The sequence below is a fragment of the Canis lupus genome, chromosome 7, assembly GCF_048164855.1.
Source record: "Canis lupus baileyi chromosome 7, mCanLup2.hap1, whole genome shotgun sequence".
NCBI lineage: Eukaryota > Metazoa > Chordata > Mammalia > Carnivora > Canidae > Canis > Canis lupus.
Genome location: NC_132844.1, coordinates 39,870,150 through 39,890,889, shown reverse-complemented (window position 1 = coordinate 39,890,889; position 20,740 = coordinate 39,870,150). Strand labels below are relative to the sequence as shown.

The 20,740-nt window shown below is 37.2% G+C and overlaps 1 protein-coding gene across 1 annotated transcript in view; it reads left to right on the top strand.

Moving 5' to 3' along the window:
• Positions 1-20,740, top strand: part of COL19A1 (collagen type XIX alpha 1 chain) — a 307,933-nt gene that overhangs the window by 213,013 nt on the left and 74,180 nt on the right. The window contains exons 18-19 of the mRNA XM_072832451.1: positions 10,025-10,075; positions 17,263-17,307. Coding sequence (XP_072688552.1) covers positions 10,025-10,075; positions 17,263-17,307 — 96 coding nt within the window. The remainder of the gene's footprint in view (positions 1-10,024; positions 10,076-17,262; positions 17,308-20,740) is intronic.

Sequence of the window (20,740 nt, the reverse complement as noted above, 5' to 3'; positions counted from 1 at the left end):
GTGGATTCATGAGAAATTATAATATTCTTTTCTATATTTTTCAGCATGCTTGAAATATTCCAAATTTATATTAAGAAATAAGAAAACCATCCTTTGGACGAGGTTAACATCAGGGTAGTATCACCAATAATTTTACTGACCTAGAGGGTCAGCATCTTCTTTTTTGTCTGAAATCCTTTGTAGGGGACTAAATATTTTAAAAATAAAATCACTAAGCACTTTTTTTCTAGAACTCCACTAAATGTACCCTTTGTAACCATGGGGTTCAGTTGAGCCAAGTATCATCTGCAGATTTATCATTACTACACCTATAGATGAGAGAGAAACCTTGATGTCACACATTTGAGTTGAAGTGAAGATGAGGGATCCCTGGGTGGCGCAGCGGTTTGGCGCCTGCCTTTGGCCCAGGACGCGATCCTGGAGACCCAGGATTAAATCCCACGTTGGGCTCCCGGTGCATGGAGCCTGCTTCTCCCTCTGCTTGTGTCTCTGTCTCTGTCTCTGTCTCTGTCTCTCTCTCTCTCTCTCTCTCTCTCTCTGTGACTATCATAAATTAAAAAAAAAATTTATGAAGTGAAGATGATAATCATGACAAAGTAAAACCTACAGATTGTTCATTTGGCTATTTGAGAGAGCAGTCCATAATGTCCCCAACTATTCAGATTTTGCACCAGCTCTTGGCCTCTGTGTAATTTGGCGGTGTATAAGCCAGTGCCATCAGCCTGGTTATCTTCAGTCCCAGCAGTTTGCCTTGGAAATCACATTTTCTCTGCACAGGAAGCGTTGTCATCCTATCAATGCTTTTTTTTTTTTTTTCCCCTACCAAGGCTTTTAAACAGAATGAATGTTATCACTTAATTACAGTAAATGAAAGCTCAAAGCATTGATAGGTGCAGGCTGTGTAAGCCAACTTCCCTCCTGATTTGATTGCTGAGGTCACATGAGGGGATGGAGGCATACTTGTTCTCCAGGTATGGTTTTTGTTGATGGTGAGCTTTGGGGAACACCATTGGAAACAAATAATTTGTTTCACACACCTCCGTTCTTCCTAGCTTTCATACCCCTGTGGTTTTTATCACCTTGTGCTGGGTCAATGATGTTGTTTCTGTGGGGTGGCCAGCCACTCTCAAGATTCCTGTTGCTCCTTATATTGCAGGGAGCTGACAAATGATATTTTTCTTTTTGCAGGACATACTGAGGAGAGATGAGTATGATACATTTTATGGATGGATAAGCAGAATAGCAGTGTTAGGGGAGGAATCATAATTTTTCTAACCATCATGCCATGGAAATCAGTCAAAAATGTCCCACACTATCAATAATGCAGTGAACTTTATACCAATTAGATCGATTTGTTTCATGGTGTCAGGAAAAATCAGCTCCTTTGAAAATTATTTTTGTCTCCCTTGGAAAATAAAGTGTTAAAAACTTATGAGCTTCATAGCATAATTTAGAAAATCTGCTTTTATGAAATGGGTTAATTATACCCATTGAATGCATTCACTGTCACAGTCTCATCCTCCCACTCCTGTTCCAAAATGACAAGTAAAACCAGGGACTGTGCAATTTTGGAAAACAATCAGGTCACATATTGAGTATTTTGCTTATTCATACAACCATAAACTGCCTATGCTTGAGTTCCCTCAATTACACAGCTCAGTATGCAGGCCAGAAGAGACAAGCCCAGCTCAAGTGAGCACTTCCTGGAATACACAGAGGAATGAGTTTGAAAAATGTCCAAAGTGGCAGATGTGAAAAATTCTCATTCAAGATCCAGAAGCTGCTTTTGCTGCAATTCCTCACCTGTTAATCGCACTGCTTCTGAACTTCTGAACCAGGGATGCTGGCAATATCTTAGATTGAGACACTTAGGAGCTATTGATCTTTCAAAGTATGGTGCAGGTATATGCCACTGTGGTGAGGGAAACCGGCTCAGACAAGAAGATGGATCACATGGATCACAGTGTTGTTCAGAATTTCCAGAGATGCACCAAGAATGAATGTGTGCCTGCTGGCTTCTAACAAAAGTATTATTTTTATTAGAGGATGTCCCCAAAAGATGTCCTTGATGAATGCTTAAACCAATGTATTGTATCACTTAAATTTTTCAGATTTTCTGAATGCTAATACTAATGCTAATCTCTCTTCCACAACAAATACAATGGCACCATTGTAGTCCTATTTAAAGGGTATTTCGTTTTCTCTACTAAGTGTGACAACTTTCCCATGACTGTTCTTCACTGTAATTTCATGCTCATAGAATTTCAACCTATCAAAATCATCCCCAAGCAATATTACTCTCTTAGTCTCTTAGCTCATCTTTTTCTACCAACTATAAACCATTTTTATTTCTCCTTTTCTTCTATCATCTCATAAATACTAGGACTCATTTGATGTCATTTGAATTTCAATGGTTGCTTAAGATGCTGATTACCATTGTCTGTTTTTTCTTTTTCTTTCTTTCTTTCTTTCTTTCTTTCTTTCTTTCTTTCTTTCTTTCTTTCTCTTTCTTTCTTTCTTTCTTTCTTTCTTTCTTTCTTTCTTCCTTTCTTTCTTTCTTTCTTTCTTTCTTTTTCTTTTTTCTTTCTTTCTCCAAAAATCTCCCTCTCTTTATTTCTCTCTAATCTAAACCCTCCATGATTTTAACATTTCTGTGCTGTATGTGGTTCCTCTCTCTTCTCCTAACCTTTCTTCCATTCTGGTCACTTTCCTCTTAATATCATCTTGTCATCCTAATCTTTCAGGATGTGTATCTACACTCTGTTCCAGATCTCTTTGCTTGGCCCTTACTGATTCTGTATCTCATTAAGGGGTTCTGTGATCTTTCATCATTGAATTCCCTACTTGATTCTTACAACCAGCTTTAAGATAATTGTTATTTTATTTTCCTATCTGGCTTCTCTCTCACTGTGAAGCTGATAGAGGGAAGTATCAAAATAATCAAAGCTTTGAGGTCAGGCTGACTTGGGCTAGAATCTAGCTCTTATCCACTAGTCATGTGACCTTGGGTAAGAAAGTTAACCTTTTGTTATATGTAAAATAAAGATAATGCCTACCTCTCTGGATTATTGTAAGAGTAAAATGCAATAATATAAGTCCCTGACACACAATTATTAGTTTCAAAGCATAACTATTTTTATTTATTAATGTTATTATCATTATTTCATCTTATCCTTCTCTACCATCTGCTTATTATTTTCATCTTTCTTTCTCTGGATTGTGTCCAGAGCTTACCATTTCTAAAGCAAAAGTATTAATACTTTACCCATTTCCTACATTGTCACTCTCATGAAAATTTTTCTTCTGTTTTGCTCCTCTCCTGTTTCTCTCTGTTCAAGTCTTTAAAGAGTAAACTTCATCTAAGATTGTTAACCTAAGTATATTCGTTGACATATTCATCATCCAAAAAAACTCAGTAGATTCCATTTTCAGTGTGGATGGAAACATCTATTTAAGGATGAAGGCATTTTCAGTTTCATGATTGTATTTTTGTGTATAGCCTCATCAATGAAATTTATCCTGATTAGCTGGAAACCTGAGTTTTCCCTAAGTTTATTCTCTCTGAGTCCTCACCTCTTACAACCAAAGTTAATCTTAAGACTTAAAACAAAAGAAGTAACTCCATTCCTCAGAACCTGGTGCCAGAAACAAGAGCCCTGGGCTGATGGTGGTATAAGCAAAGAATCAGCCTCCAGAGTTTTCATCCTCCTTTTTCTGTATTCCTTTCTCTTTTGATGCTGTCTTCCCCTGTCCATACTCCCCAGGTACCATCCCTTTCACTCTACCCCTTCTCTGTCCCATTCAATTTGCTCTTAGGAAATATTTATTAAATGATTCATAAGAATATATTAGAATGGAACAACTCTTAGACTTGGTTCTACCATTTGCTTATTGTGTGATTTAGTAGAAAATCTCTCCGTTTTCTCATGTTAGGTGAAGAATATAATATTACCCACTTCAGTTATTATAAGAACCAAATAAAATAACATGTTTTGTAATCACTCTGCCATCCAAGATAATATATGAAAGCAAATTTACAGTATCCAGAGTTGTGTAAATATGAAACATTACTATTACATTTCCTGGGAACATTTGCATGTGAGCTGGTGATAAAACCCAAACAAATAAATCAAACTTTGTCTATGAAGTTTTAGGAATAAACCAGAAAGTGGGTGAGATATTCTCAGGAATAAGATCTCCTCTCCAGGAACCTTAAATTTTACCTACTATATACTATCTGGTCACATTCCCATTGTAATCCCAAAAAGGACAGCTTGAAGAATCTATATTGAAATGGAAACATAGTGTAAACACAGTGAATTTTCTGGCTTCAGAAATCTTATTGTGCAGTTTGAGAGTTTTCAGAAATTTTGGGGGGTGAGAGGGCAGGAGTGTTGATATCTCCTTAGTTACTAAAAATTTAGAGCAGAAGCATTCTCAGAAAAATATTCCATTATAAAATTATAACTGTGTAACTTACATAATTCAACCCCAAGAGACAAGGAAAAATTTTCATTTAGAGCAAATATTTAAGATAAATAAGAGGTTCTGTGTTTAAAACAAAGAAGAATTGATTTCCCAAATCATTTCTATCTTAAGAGTATTATCGATTTTTTTCTCTGAGAGATAGGATACAACTTTCTATGTTGTAATTCTGGTCAAAAATCCATCCATAAGCTCTTTTCTATTTAACTGAAGTTCAGTGCAGCTTTGTCTCCAATTATTTAGCCAGATTCTTAGACTAATCTAAATCTGTTGGTCGTATCTTCTATGAGTTTGGAAGAAGCAAGACTTCTCTGCTAGGTTTGCTACCATTTCTAGCTGAAACCAAAACCAACAAGCAAGAAGTTTGCTTTTCCCTCACATTTTTTCTTGTACAAACAATAATTCTGTTAAATTCTGGCAAACCTTGGTGGAGAAGGGAGAACTACTATGTACTACAATCCTGAGTTATGACAAGATAAAACAGATCGAAACTCATTGTTTCATTCCAACAGGAAAGCAACTATATACACAAGCCCCCATAATCTGCATAAATGTGCTTTATTAAGTTCTATATAATATTATAGATGTAAATATATAAGAAAAAATTAGCTTTTCCAGCAATTAATATATAATAAAATATGCTCCATCTTACCATTCCTATGAATAATTTTAGGCTTCCTGATATTTTGTTAATACCAAGGGAAAAATAATTATAGTTTCTGCCTTTTATACCAGCCATTAGAAATTGAAACTGTTTCTTGAAAATTAGCCCAAATGACTTTCCAATTACAAATTTTCTATCTGTTCTTATTGCAAAGCTATTTTAACATGTTTTGAAGATCGTTGATTAGTACAGCTTTCTTTACAGAGGTTTTGGTATTTCAAAGATTGTAACTGAAATTAATTGGAAGCCCACAGGGCCAGAAGGCAGTTGTTTTAAAATCTGAAAATATGTATTTGTGAATCCTGAAAGGAGCCCCTAATAAGAGATTGAACAGCTATGGTGCATGAAGATAAGTGGCACCCAGATGGCTCAAGAAGGCTTAGTCAGCAGTGATGAAGAATTAAAGGATGCTTTTAGAGAAAAGGAAAAAAGGAAAATGGTTCAGGAGGGAGAATTGGAGAGGAGGCAGAGAAAATGTGGAGCCGTGGAGATTTTGATTCAGAATACTAGGGGGTGATAAAGCTGAATCAAAAGGTCTTAGCCCTGACTCACATAGAGAGCTTACACCAAAGACCAGGGAAAGGAAAAAAAGGCAAAAGTAAAGTTCTTTAAGCTCTATGTACTGTATGAACTGAAAAGTAAAAGTACAGCCAAGACCAGATCTGAAGAGTATGGTTTTTTACACAGAACTCTTGCCATCTTTTAAACTTGGGGAATCTGTAGCCAAAACAGAAATCTACTAAGGTGATGATAATGCAAACAGCTAATTATTTTCACACTATGCATTTGATGACGTTGGTGTCAGACATCACAATACTTCTCTGTTTTCAGTAAAAACAAACTTTTAAATGTTATAAACTATTGCTGAGAGTATATGTTCCCAAATTGAATGTAACATTAATTCACTTTATCACACCTGGTTGGTTCTTTGCAGTAGGAAACAACATCAGGATCTCAGGATCTCTACCCATGACAGGTTTATGGACCTCTCAGATAATTACACGAGCCCAGTTTGGTTTTGAACAGGTGTGTCTCCCTGGAGATCATGAACATTTGAAGGCTGCTTGGTAATTGTGTACTCATCCCATTAAGCAAGATGTCCTATGTCTCCCAACCTAGTATAGGTAGAGTGGAGCAACACTACATAAAAGATAAAACAGACATTGTATAGCCGTGATTTCTGTATAACTACGTATGGATCACTATCATAGGCAGGATATTGGGATATTTTTTCTTTCTATAACCCTTCAGCTGCTTTTCCTAGTGGGGTGGCTGAAAGCATTAGATGAGGCTGATATGCCCTCCATAGCCAGCCTCCATTCCCCACTGGGTCTTGGCTATCTAAGCAACTCCTTGACAAATCTTCATAAATGCAGACCTCAGAGAAAGTGACCCCTCAAATGTCCTAGAGCATCTACTAACACCATGTGGTGCCAAGAGACCTGTCACATACCACAAGTCCTAACTTCTCCTTCCTCAGAGTTGACTGATAGTCTGTAAGACTGACAGCTCTTACCAAACTTGGAAACAAATGACTCATTGGATCTTCTCTAGCCATGCACTGTATCAGAATAGAAAAGAGGAAAATAGCACATCTCTTGGGGATGTGACTCTAGGACAGCCAATTCCAAGGCCCCAGGGTCTATATTGGTCTGCCAACAATAAAGAGAGAGTTGCTCTGGGCATTTATATGCATAGTATTTCTCTTACCAGTACTCTCTCCACATTTATTGAGGTGGTTTCTTTTAGCCAATTTCAGAACAACCCGGTGAGCTATTGCCACGCAGGCTGCAGTCAGGGCAGAGGTAGACTGCCAGAGGACTCTACACTGGCACCTTCATTCAGTCACTGCACAGTTTCTTTAGCCCTCAGGGAGAATTTGTGTAAAGTACTTCAGGGTAGACTGTTAGCTGTAAATCTTTGTTATATTAAACCTCAAATCCGTGATACCTAAAGTATCCTACTGACTACAAGAACAAAAAAGAAAATGTCATCATAAATGCTCATCAGCAGATTAGGTAGTAGAACCTAAAACTTCAGATTGACCCCATTTGGAGTATTACTTCATGGATATGACATTTTATGACCAGAATAGAACCTATAAAAATGTGGAAATAGGTTTATTAATCTTGCGTGTATCTGAATAATATTGTTCAAACTTTTCTATTGGGCAGAGACTCTATTCAGTGAGCTCTGCTTTTGCTATTTTTTCTAGAAGGAGAAACAGCATTGAGTCCTACCACCCTACCCCCAGTGGTATGCTCTACAGCAAGATCAGGATCCTAGGTTTGGGTTTGCGTAATACAACTATACACTGTGGGCAGATAACCAGTCTGTAAAAGATCAAACTTAATTCTCACCCAATTTTTTCCATTCTATTATTTTTACTATTCTCATCCATGCTGCTATCTGTTTTGTGCCATGTAACCCTTACCACGCTGTTCACTCTCCTGTATATTTTTCCATACTGCCTTCCAGAACCTCCTTGCAGGCTCCCACTTTTTATATTTTTTGACCACCTTCTCTCCCAACCTCTGCAAACAAAGATAAGATGCATTTTGAGTATAGCTTTGGTTTGGGAGAAATTTGGGGAAGATTTAGGCATGATATCCTTATCATGGGTTGTAAGAATATATGAAGATAGATGGGAGATGCAAAGAATAGTTAGAGGGGCCTCCTTCATCTATACAGTGGGACTATAGTTACAAAGTGCTTGTATCTTCCCCTCCTGCACCAATCACAGTGCTGGCTCAGAAGAAGTGCTAAATACAGGTTCTGTTGATTTTTTTTCAGTTTCAGTCTGTTAAGTAGAACATGGAAAAGTGATCACGCAAGATTCTCTAGGGCACAGTCAACATGATAAAAAAATTACTACAAAATTATTTTAGGCTATGAGTGTGCTTTTAAGTTAAGATAGGATAGTAGATGAGAATTGAGTTTGGTTTCAGGCTGCTTGTGTTAAATACTAGTCCTGCCATTTACCAGCGGGGTGACCTTGGGCCAGTTAACAATTTCTAACCCTCATTTCCTGTATCTGTGAACTGAAAATAATGATGGTATATATCTCTCAGTGTCACTGTAGGGATTAAATGAGTTAATCCACATAAAATCTCTGGTATAATGCCTCACACACAATAAGTACTATATAAATGTTTGCTATTCTTATTTGATTCTTCTGCTCTATTTGAGAGACTATATTGTTCTGCTATATTTAGGAGCCCTAATTTTTTAATACTTTCAACTGGGATGAATGTCTATGAAGCTAAATTTACCCACCACATCACTATTCTTTGATCTAACTGGCCTTATTCTCAACACACATTCACCATTCACCAAATGCTTGCTATGCATATACCCATCAGTTACCTGTTGATGCTACTACATGTGATATCTAAAATTTCTCCTTGCCCCATTATATAGCTGCAGAAGGATCAATGTGTAAGGGATCTCATGTTTCCTGATTTTCAAGAATGAGTTTTTAATTTGCATCTTCTTGGCTAGAAATTTTTCACAACTCCCAACCCAATGATTGCTTTCCTCATTATTTCATCTAAATGACCTAGATTACACAACGCTGGCTGATAGAAAAAGAACAGGAAAAAAATATAGTGCCATGAGAATCCTCTTCTGACATTAGCTCTGTTTTTATTTTAGCAAAGTAACAGCATCATTTGTCTTTCCAATCATACTCAGCTCTGTTACTTGTGAGGCCTATTATTTTCTCAAGAGTTATATCAGCCTGCTTGCAGACATCCATCATTACATCATTGTGTCCTCTGCATTTAGTGGCACAATGCAAAGGTTTCACATTAGAAAAGACCTTCAGACATAAACAAATGCCAGTCATAAATGTTAACCAGCTTTAATTTTTTCAACATACTTACAATGTTACCCACATCAGTGAGTACAGCTAGTAATTGTTCCTTAAAATTTTCTCTACTTTTCGGTTTCTATTCCATTGTAAAGAAAATAATTTTTGTATAACAGTGATATTTGATTTGCTCAATCATAATCTTTCTTTGTGTTATCTTCTGAGGTAAAATGTAAAGAACTGGGCCTCTGTAATATTTTCTCTCCTCTGAGTTTTCGAGGTCTAGATGAAATATGCAGTCTCTTCTCTGACATTGCTGACTCTCTCTTGGCTTGAACTACTTGATTTAAAATAATGCTAAGCTTTGTATTTTCTTTTCACCCTCTCCCCAGAATGTAATCCCTGAAAATTCAGAAACTCTTCTCTTTTTCTCTATCTGGAAGTTCTCGGGACAGACAAACATCTTCTTCCCTGTCTACCCAAAGCTCAGCATAGTGCTTAGTGAACACTCCATGTCAACTGAAGACAATGCATTTGAAGGTCTTAAATCTGAGGTTTTTGAGCAGACATATTTTTCTGGTCTGAAAGTTCATGTGCAGCCATTTACACTCACCAATTCAAGAGAACAAAGCAATTTATTGAAAATTGAAGAAATATCTTTTCCATATTTTCTAAGTTAGTAACACATGGGCACACATTTCTATAATATATTGATCAAAGCCCTGTGAGAACTGTCAAAAATAAACTGAAGCTACAACCTCTTCCCTGGAGGAGTTTTACAGGTACAATATTTTTTAATAAAGAATATGCTGATGGCTGACCTTATGGTAAAAATGTTACTCTTTCCCACTTAGGACCTCTTTTTGGATTCATGCAGGATTTAACCTAGAAATACCTTAGGAACTTGATACGTTATTGCCCCTGTAATTCTCTATTAATTAGAATATTTGACAAAACATACTCTTCCTTTTTCTTAACTCTAAGATTTTAAGAATTCTTAGATAGATTATTTAAATTCACTTTGTTTTGGTAAATACCTTCTCTTTGATTTGTTTCTAATATAGGGACCTCCTGGAATACAAGGAGTACAACAGACTCTTGGATATTATAACAAGGTATGGCTTCTCTTTTTCACCATCTTAGATACACAGAGATTTTATGTAATCATATTAAAAAAAAACTAGTATTTCCTAACTGTTACGAAACATGGTCACATACTTAATCTCTTTCCTCACTGAAAATATGTTTTAAAAAATGTATTTTGCTTAGCATCTTTTTACAAAACCAGCATATTATTTTTATAGATTAAAAGAATTACTTCAAAGTTTGCAAAACTTCATGCAAAAAATTAATGCAAACATCATATTTCACTATTGATATTGTCATATATCCAGTTTCTCAGAGGGTTGAAATAGATTATTTGCTGCTTTGAAGCTCAAATAGCACAATAGATGATAGATTTCTTATCAAAACCAATTGCTGCTATGCTAAAACCTCAGGCAAACTTTTACATACCATAGGTCAAGACTGGGAGTCCCCCACCTTTCAGGGAGGAGCCACTTTAAGGGGAACCACTTCCCCAAGGTTTCTAAATAGCAATCAAGATAGATGGAATAGCTTCTTTATCCATTCATCTTTCGATGGGCACCGAGGCTCCTTCCACAGTTTGGCTATTGTGGACATTGCTGCTGTAAACATTGGGATGCAGGCATCGACATGGATGGAACTGGAGGGTATTACACTGAGTGAAATAAGTCAATCAGAGAAGGACAAACATTACATGGTCTCATTCATTTGGGGAATATAAAAAACAGTGAAAGGGATTAAAGGGGAAAGGAGAGAAAATGAGTGGGAAATATCAGTGAGGGAGACAGAACATGAGAGTCTCCTAATTCTAGAAAACAAACAAGAGGTAGTGGATGGGAGGTGGGTGGGGGGTTGGGGTGACTGGGTGACGGGCACGGAGGGGGGCACTTGACAGGATGAGCACTGGGTAATATGCTATATGTTGGCAAATTGAACTCCAATAAAAAAAATTAAAAAATAAAAAATAAATAAAAATAGATGGAATAGTGACATGGAAGTACCAGAGTGGCAAAAGGCAAGCCTGTTTTGCTCTGTTCTTTAAGGAAACACAATGGGGGGTCGGGAGGACATGTGTGTTGCTAGTGAAGTAAGAACCAGAGACCTAAGTGAGACCATTGATTGACCTATCATTTAATTACAAGTATTTGAGGTCTTATCACTTGTCATGAAGCATTGTGTCCACTGACTAGGATCCCTTCTATACATCATAGCTTGTTGTTGATATGTAGATAATTGTGCTCCTACACAAAAACAAGTTCAGAGACACCCCCCTTTATGTCTTTCTTCTATATTCTTGCTCTCCCTTTTAATAAATTCCTCTGACTACTGTCATTCTTCTCTGTTTAGAAATCCCAGAGAAATGTTATATGCTAGCAAAGGCCCTGAAGATAGCAGGTGCTCAGAAAAGTGTTTATTAAATGATGAGTTAATTAGTTTGAAAAATCCCAATTCTTCTTTGATCAAATTAAATTCTACATAAAGACTATGGAAAATGTGGAAAGCTTGTTGTACTTCCTAAGTGATCCTGTCTTAAATTTTCTCATTTACTTATATTTTCTAGGGAGTATTCTATTAGGAAGGTTGGGGTATATTTTATGATTCTCTATTAAACATTTTTCTGAATAAATCTATACCAGCTTTTTCAAAACATTAGAGTTTGGCACAAGTGGAAAGAAAAGTGAAGCATATCTAAAATTAATCAGTTAAAGTACAATGCTTTCTCTGTAATAGCACCTGCTGTCACAAAATAGGATTTATCATAAATGCTTCAAAATAATGAGAATGAGTTGGCTCTGATGTCACAGTGTCAGCTAGAAAAACTTAAAGAACACACTCTATTACCATCACCTTTGGTATAAAATTTACCAAGCTGCTACTCAGCTACTTAAATATTTGCTATCTCTTGCAAAACTTTTAAAGCTTATATCTTTACAGGTCTCCCAAAACTACTTCTATATATAGTTTATCTTGCCGATGAGTCAGTTTTCCCTTAAATGAAGATATATGAAGCATTTATAGTTTAGTCTAAAGTTGAGAATGTAAATTTTTTAGCTTTAAGGTTATATTTCAAAAAAAAAAAAATGGGGGCTGACCAGAGCAGGCAAATGGAGAGTCTTGCCAGTAATAAACCAGGACTTTGAACTTAGCTATTGTCTTGACTAAAATAACTCCAGCTATGTATCCTTATTGCCGTTAGATGACTGAGGCTCACAGGGATATAATCCATTATATGCTCAAAATGTGGCTTTGGAGCTGGAGCCTAACTGGTTAGAGAGAAGAAACCATAGCTTTTCTGCCTGGAACGATGCATTATAACCACTTGACATTAAAAGATTTTAGGCCCATCTGGGAATTAATGGAAAATAGCTTCACAAAGACTTTACTATTTCACTCTGAGAGTAGAGCTGTTTTATGAGCCCCCACCAGAATGCATGGGGAAGGTAGGGCCCACCTTCTCAATACTGACACTGACCAGTATTTCTAGATGATAACCATTTTATCCTCACCCTCAGCTTCACAAAGGAAAGGGCCAAATGCAAGATGCATGTTTTCACTTGACACTGACTTCACCCACCTGCCCCCATCTGTTTTGGAGACTAAGGTGGTTTCATTTGTAATTCATTGCATGCCTGATTATCTGGCTGTAGCATATAAGAGGAGAGAGAGAGAAAAACATAAGTGAAACTTTCCTGGAGATTAAATGATGGACCATGTATTGAGACATACAAAGTGATATTCCAAGGTTAAAATAATTTTCCAAGGTTAAAATAATCTTCCCTTTTAAATTGGCATTGATTTATGTAATGTCTGCTCTTGAGTCCTGGACCTCAGCAACTCTGCTCTCAGCCATGCAGCCTGGATGCTGCTTCAGCAGCCGCCCGTGCAAGGATGAGCAGCAGGCAACTCACACACTCCTACTCCCAATTCTAAACTAGAAGAGCCCACAGTTCATTCCATCATCCCAGGACTCCTCAAGTGCCAAGGACCCGTCCTGTGGTCCCTGTACAGGAGTTGGTCTTTTCCCCTATAGTTTTCTTCATGTAATCTGATGGGAAAAGCTTAAGCATAAGAAACCTTCTCCCCTCATGGCACAAATCATAAAGGGAATTGGGAGAGAAGGAAGAAAGGAAGGAATAGAGAGATACTGAGGAGGAAAGTTGGGAAGATTATATAAATGTGTTTATACGTATTCTTGCATGCCCATTTGAGGCTGCAAAGAATAAAAGGTAGAAGATTTCCCTCTCCATCACAAAAATAATTTACAAACAGCTGCTCCCACTCTGTAAGATTGTTTGCAAAACAAAGCAACAATGCTGAGAATATTCTTCCCCTTAAGGAAAATCTGCTCACAGTCCAACAAACTGCTCTTCATTGCCTCCAACTCTGGGGATTTTAATAAAAATTTGATAGGCTCTGTCAACTGCTAAAGCTATCTGATTCAGAGCCTCTCACAACAGTCTAGATGGGGAAAAAAGTGTTATCGATGGAGGCCAAGAACAGGAGGATTTGACATTTGATATTGTTTTTAAAGATGCACATTGAAAATGTATAGTTGTGTCATCTTACATCACCACACGAGGTGCAATTTGCAGAGAATCAGTCTCAGCTGTTAGAGATTGATGCTGTGCCTCCCAGCAAACAGTTCTAGTATTCACTTCTTCAAATTGTTGATCCAAAAAAAACCCAATTTTCTAGCAAAATAATCTATTTTTCTTTCAAGTATCAAATCATAACTTCATTTTAATACCCACAGACAGAAAGGACAGAAAATCTTTCTCCAAAAATCCAACATTCAAGGTCTTTCCAAAAGTGAGTGAAACCCAACCATGGCCTAGAAAGTGAAGGCTTCCTTAGAGATACTAAAAGCAACCCTTCTAGGCCCAGAAGATCCTGAAATAAAATTTAAATCCCAATTCCCTGACTCTTCCTATGAACCATCTCCTGTGATTCAACCTATCCATGTCCAGGTACATCCCCTTCTTTTCAGAGAATACCTTCTCCTAGTTAAATGGAATAGCTTGAGTCTTCCCATTGGCCTGACAGTAAGTTTCAAAGTTCCATTCATCATTTCCCACAAGAGAACAAAGGATGTGTTCTGACATCCCCAAATTCTTGAAATGGCCAGACAGATTAGCATCCTCCCCATATTATAACCGTAATCACTTCACCAGAGGATATGTTAAATAAACACATTTAAAACCATGTAAACTAGGGCAGCACAGGTAGCTCAGCAGTTTGATGCCTGCCTTCGGCCCAGGGTGTGACCCTGGAGACCCGGGATCGAGTCCCGCATTGGGCTCCCTGCATGGAGCCTGCTTCTCTCTCTCTCTCTGTGTCTCTCATGAATAAATAAATAAATCTTAAAAAAAAAAAAAAAGAACTTGGAAATCATTACGGCTGGATTGTGGAACGAATCACAGCCAACCTGTGAATGGCTAGCCATTAGAGGAAGCAGGTGAAGGGAAAAAAAAAAAAAACATGTAAACTATTATATTTATTCAAAAGGCATATAAAAACCCATTCAAATAACATGGTACCAAAGTACAAATGACCTAATAAAATTAGAATAGTATCTATGGAAGAATGCTAGATTCCGGAAACACAAGAACTATGTCTCTTATTATTTCTGTAAAGCCAAGTAGTTGTCTGGTACACTTAGTTAGCTTGTAGAAAATGGAGAGCAAAATCTTATATGTCAATGCTACTGAAGTTCAAGGTCAAATTTGCCTTGAGTACTGTTAGCCCAAGAGTGGAGAACAGCTCCAGAGGCCACTGAGGATCCTTGATTAGATGGATTTTCTGGCCTAGCTATTGAATGAAGCAAACATATGGGGCTCTGGTAGGCAGGAAATACCCCTGTTTTTTCCTTTGAGTGTGAAAGCCAATGAAAAATTGAAGATTTTAGAACAATAGAACTTATGGATAGAATAATACGAGCTGGTGCTATAGAGGCAATTTCTCAGCCCATTTACAGCATCTCTGATATCTTGTAGGTTGTTAGGAGGTATGATGGGAGTAGGAAATAAACCAAGATGCTATATTGTAATATGCTCTCACCCAAATGCACTTTGGGTACTCTTCTGCTTCTGCAATTCAAGAGCATGGGGCCTCCAAATCCAAGACTATCTCTTGATAAGTCATGTCATAAACCATAAACCAAAGTATGTCCCAGCTTCCTCAAAATTTCCTGCCTTAAGCACAAGCTCATTTTCAAATATGTCCTTGTATAATAATTTACAGCTCAGAACTTTGAAAATACAATTTTTATTTTCAACTTAGACATCTCAGATCAAAGTTAAACAGGAAAAATGAGAAATGTCTGTCACAAGACCAACAATAACAGCAGTTATAAACTACTTATTTTTGATTGAAGTAGTATGAATATCATGGAAGGCATATTTAAGATGTCAAATTATAGCAACAGTGATCTGAATGTGTGCCTCTAATGTTTTTGTTATTTAAATGTTCCTCTACTTTTTTCTACCAACACATATTTTAATTAAAAACATTTAATAGGAAAATCACATAAATTAGAATTTTAGGTTTATTTATTCAACAGATATTTATTGAGTATTTCCTGTATGTTAAGTCCTGTGCTAGAAATAGGGCATTTAATTCTAGGTCATCATGGAGCTTACATTCTAGTGCAAAAAGTGCAAGATTCTTTAAACAGACACAGAAAACTATAAGGGAAAAATACAATATCCAATGAAAAGATATGAGAGGGGAACCTATCTGGGAGACCTGCAGGAAACTTCCATGAATGGCATTTTATCAACTCCTGAGGGATGAGTAGTTGCTAACTGGAAAGATGGGTGAGAATAAAATGTTGACCTAGAGGTTAAAATGGGAAGTATCTTGATCCAAGTATTTTGGATCAGAAACCAAAAGAAGGCTAATAAAGCTGGAAATTCTGAGGGAGAACAGTGGCTGCCATGATTCGGGAAAGGGAAATGAATTTAAGGCACATTGGACTTTGGTAGCTTTGTTAAGATTTAGAAGGAAGGGGCTCAGGATGTCTTAAAGATATCTCTCTGAACTTATATGGAAAATGTAGGTGTGTGGGGAGCAAGAGTGGATTATAGAATGTCAATTAGGGAGCTACTGCAGTAGTCCTGGCAAGACATGGTGATGACTTTCCTGGAGTGAAGGTAGGTAGTGTGAAGTGAAGAGACTTGAGAAACAGGCAGCCAGACTGAATGACTGATGGATTTGAGGAAAAGGAGGAGGGTAGCCTTAACAATGATACTCAGATGGAAGAAGGAAAACTTCTACAGAAGGGAGAGGATGAATTCAGATTTTCTTTCTTGATTTTTTTCACTTGTAAAATGAAATAACCATGAATTTTAACAAGTAACTCTAGAGATAGATTAGGAAGAAGGCAACTGTTATTACCCCACTTCTAGACTAATGCGTGCTAACATGATATATTTCTCTTGTCTTTCTCTCTCATACATGTGTATGTATTGTTGTATTTTTTAAATCCAGTTTCAAACTTGTTGAATACAATTTTTTTTAGAATTTACAAGTGAATACAGCAAGTAGAAATTTAAATACGTGGGTCAAAACTCAGAAAGAGATGTATGCTGGGTTTATAGATTTGTCTTTGTGTAGATGATACCTAAGCCATGGGAGCAAAGAAGAGTGCCCCAGAGAAAATGTTGAGCCACAAGAATAAAGAATCTGGATAGAGTCCTAAGGAAATCCAACATTTACCCTTTAGGTGAGGGAGGAAGTGGAAAGATCAGAGAGATAGGAAAATACTAGGAAAGTGAGATATGATACAAGTCAAGAGTGTGATGAGTGCAGCCAAGAGGTTAATTGATGGAATGTCCATTATAGTGAGCAACAAAGATATCATTAATAATGTTACAGTGTCATATTCGTGGACTTGCTGGGGACCAAAAGAAGTTGCCAGGCATTAATTTCGAGAAGTGACAATTTGCCCTTGGAGGTGTGATATTTCTCCCAAATCATCTCCTGGGGAGAAGTCACAGAGAAGATAGATAGAGTCTACAAAGTTGAAGTTTTTCAGGAATTTTTCACAGAAGGTGAGAGAGGCAATGTAATCATAAAAAAGCTATTGCAGCACTGTTATCTGACTATATTTTAATGCAGGTGCTGAATGTATTAAAAATAAATGGACTTTTAAAAATTTATATATATGTATAATAATACATATTATTTATTATACATACATATTTTTTTAACCTAGGGAAACCTTGGTGAATATGGAGCTCATGGCCCAAAAGGAGAGAAGGTAATCAGATTTGTCAAAGCATCCAGGGTTTTACATCAATGTATACATTCACACTTGAGAGGGAGGCAGTCCTGCTGCCACATGGGGCGGAGTCCCTGGGGAAGTCGGCCTTCAGTGGGCCCGAGCCTCCCTGCCTCCTGACCAGACAGCAGGATTAGGCACTGAGGCTCTGTTCCTTGGAGAAGACTGTTGAATAGCAGTTGACTGCAGGAGGGGAACATATCTAGGGGGAGTAGTAACAAGGTAAATGAAATTCCAACACAAGCTTTAATTCATAAAACGACGTTTCATGAATCTGTGTAGGTGGCAAAAACCATCTGAAGATCCCTCTAGCAAAGTGCCTCAGGCTCAGGCTCAGGCTCCCTATTTTTGTGGCTTCTTAAGTATCCAAACATAAGCTGTTGTGGGGGCATTTTTCTTTTGGTGGGGCTTATGGTGTACAATGATAGGTTAACCAAATTATTATTTCAAAACAGTTTTAAAATTAAAACTCTGATGAATTTCCATTGCGTCCTCATCGCCATCCATCAGCAGTTTAATTATATGAGATGTGAAGATGACAGATTCACTTGCCCACTCAGAAAGATGTTTCACTCTGGTTTGATTCTGAAATTGTGATGACCTTGGATTCACTGAGAATGTGCCATTGTCAGAAAAAACAATGCACATTAAATCTACAGACAGAGATGAGTAGGTCTGAAAATACTCTGAGGGAATGTGGCCTGTGAGTGCTACTTCCATTCATTCACCCAGTAAAAATTCTCTTGATTGAGGGCAGGGTATTTTGACATGAATCCAAGAAAATATGACTTCTGTGCCTCATAAATCAGCGCAACCAATCTATTCAAAAGATCATACATCTATCACCAGAAAATACTGCTAAAAGATAGTCTCAACAGAAACTAGGAACTTCTTTTAGATTGACCATTGAAAATGAAATTTTCTGCAAAAAACATAAATAAAACTTCGACATTCTTAAAAAGATATCCAAGAAATATTGGTTATACAGCAATAATAAGGCATTTATGTGTCTAGGGTTTTACTGCTAGTACATTAGCATTATTTTCTGTAACCAGATAGCTTACAGAATTTTTACACCACCATAACGAACACATTACATTTTAAGCAATTACTACTGCACACATGCAGGCTAACAGGGAGAAAAAGCCACAAAGCTTGTCACATAAGACAGCTGAGCAAAGAAGAGTGTTGTGGCACTTTTAAAGTATTTAAATGATGATTCATTTATTGAAACAAAACAGCTGGCTTCTGTTTTGCTATGTTCATTAGGAAACATATGTTACTTAGGAATTCTTAAGACCTCAATGCTGAGAAATTTGATTCTGTAAAACAGGTGTATTTCAAATGCTAAGGACCTTTTCTATTGCTCAAAATCTATTCTAATTGCTTCAGAATCTTAAGTGGAATTAGAAAAAAGCCAGTGGGATAATTTCCCTCCTCCTACCCAGAGAAATAACCTAGAAGAGTCCACAGGGAACTTGATGCAGTACCTGTTATAAATGTACATATGAAATGATTTGTAAGAATTCTAATTAACGGGAGAAAGACTCTGCCAATAAATAATGCATAAAATAAACTGAAAGACAAGCATAGCACTTGCTGGAAAAATGAAGTCACCTCTACCTATACATAGGTACTAAGTGGTTAGTAACTGTTCTGAATCAATACATTTTTTTTTTAATTATAATGGTGTTCATGGGTCACCATAATAATTTAAAGCTCCTTCAAGCTGCCCTCACAGATCTCTCCTTGCACCTATGGTGGACACTGGTGGACCCTGGCTGCACATTTAAATCATTTGGAGAGCCCTTAGAAATTACCAGTGCTCAGGCCTCATTGATCAATCAGAGATCTGATTTGGTGTGAAGCCCATACCATCTGGTTGATCGGGGGTGGAGTCCATATTGACTCCAGATGATTCTATTTTAGAAGTACTTCAGATGATTCTAACAGGCAACCAGGATTGCAAACCACTGAGTGGTGGAAATAACATGGGCTCTGAGGTCAGAATTGATTGTACCATTAACAGCTATGTCTCCTTGGGAAAATCATTTCTCTGAGTATCAGCTTCCTCATCCATAAAATGGGCATAATTGTGTCTACACAAAGCTGACAGCAGGATTGAAATCAAAGGAGATGAGATGAACTTACCCAAAAGTACAATACCTGACACATATTAAGCTCACACTTAAGATTTGTTCCTTTCTATTCATCTGCTCCAAACTTTCTTTCTTCTTGTAAAACCTCACTTCTCTCTTTGGTATTAGTAATTATTGCCCTCCTTAACACATGGTCTGGCTCAGCTTTGTGTGTCCCACCATAACTTTGACAGAGAAGAACTCACTTTACGTGGTTGAACAAAAGACTTAATCAGTAGTACAATTTCAACACATAAGAGACTTGTGATTGCTGTATATCACTTCTCAATACAAAATAGAATCACAAAACCAGCCTATCATTTAGAACCCAAAACTATAATGAAGCCCCAAGACAAACACAAATAGCAGTAGAATCTACACACAAACCACTCCTGGCTTAGCAGCCACATCCAAGGAGAAACACCAGTGAACACTAGTGGCTATTAATGATAAATGGCAGCAAAGACTACAGCAGCCAGGGGACCAGTCCACTGGTGTTGAAATGATCATCTCTGCTCTGCAGTTTTCATGAGACTGGCAGCGTGTGGTGAAGGAATAACATATTTGCAAATAGTTTAAGGAGAGCTGCTCCTTTATACAGACAGTGGAATAAGGTGTCAGAATATCTAAGGACGCCTAAGAAATTAGCAGGTATCTTTTGGGGTCAACTGCCAGAAGGAAAAGATTTAGCCTCAACAGCACAGGCTTTTCAAATAGCATTGAAAGTGTCAAATTAAAGGACAGCTTTTCCTGAAGCTGAGTGAATTCATCACTTGTCTTCTAGCTCATACCACAGTGATAAATCACTGAACATTCATTTTAAATATGAAAAACTATGTCTAAAAATCAGGTATGAAATGCTTTTGTTTCCAGAATTTTATATGAGGGAATAGGTCCCTAAGATTTCCTCTTAGTAAACCACTCATAGAAATGGACCCATGCCTTTGTTGGGTCCTTTCTCTACAATTTGAAGGAGACTTATTTACATGGGTTCAAACATATAGCCCCTATGAATATGATTACTGTTCTTCCTTATACAATCTTCTCCTTCTCCCCTTTGGTATCAAGAGGATGTGATCTTTATAGTAATTCCTAGAACCCTTTCTCTGATTTCTACTATTATATTTTGCAGATCAGTCTAACTACTAGGCATATTTTTCCTTCACACCTATGCACTGGGGATACTTTTTTTTAAAAGATTTTATTTATTTGAGAGAGAAAGTGCACAAGTAGGGGCAGAAGGAGAGGGAGAAGCAGACTCCCCACTGAGCAGG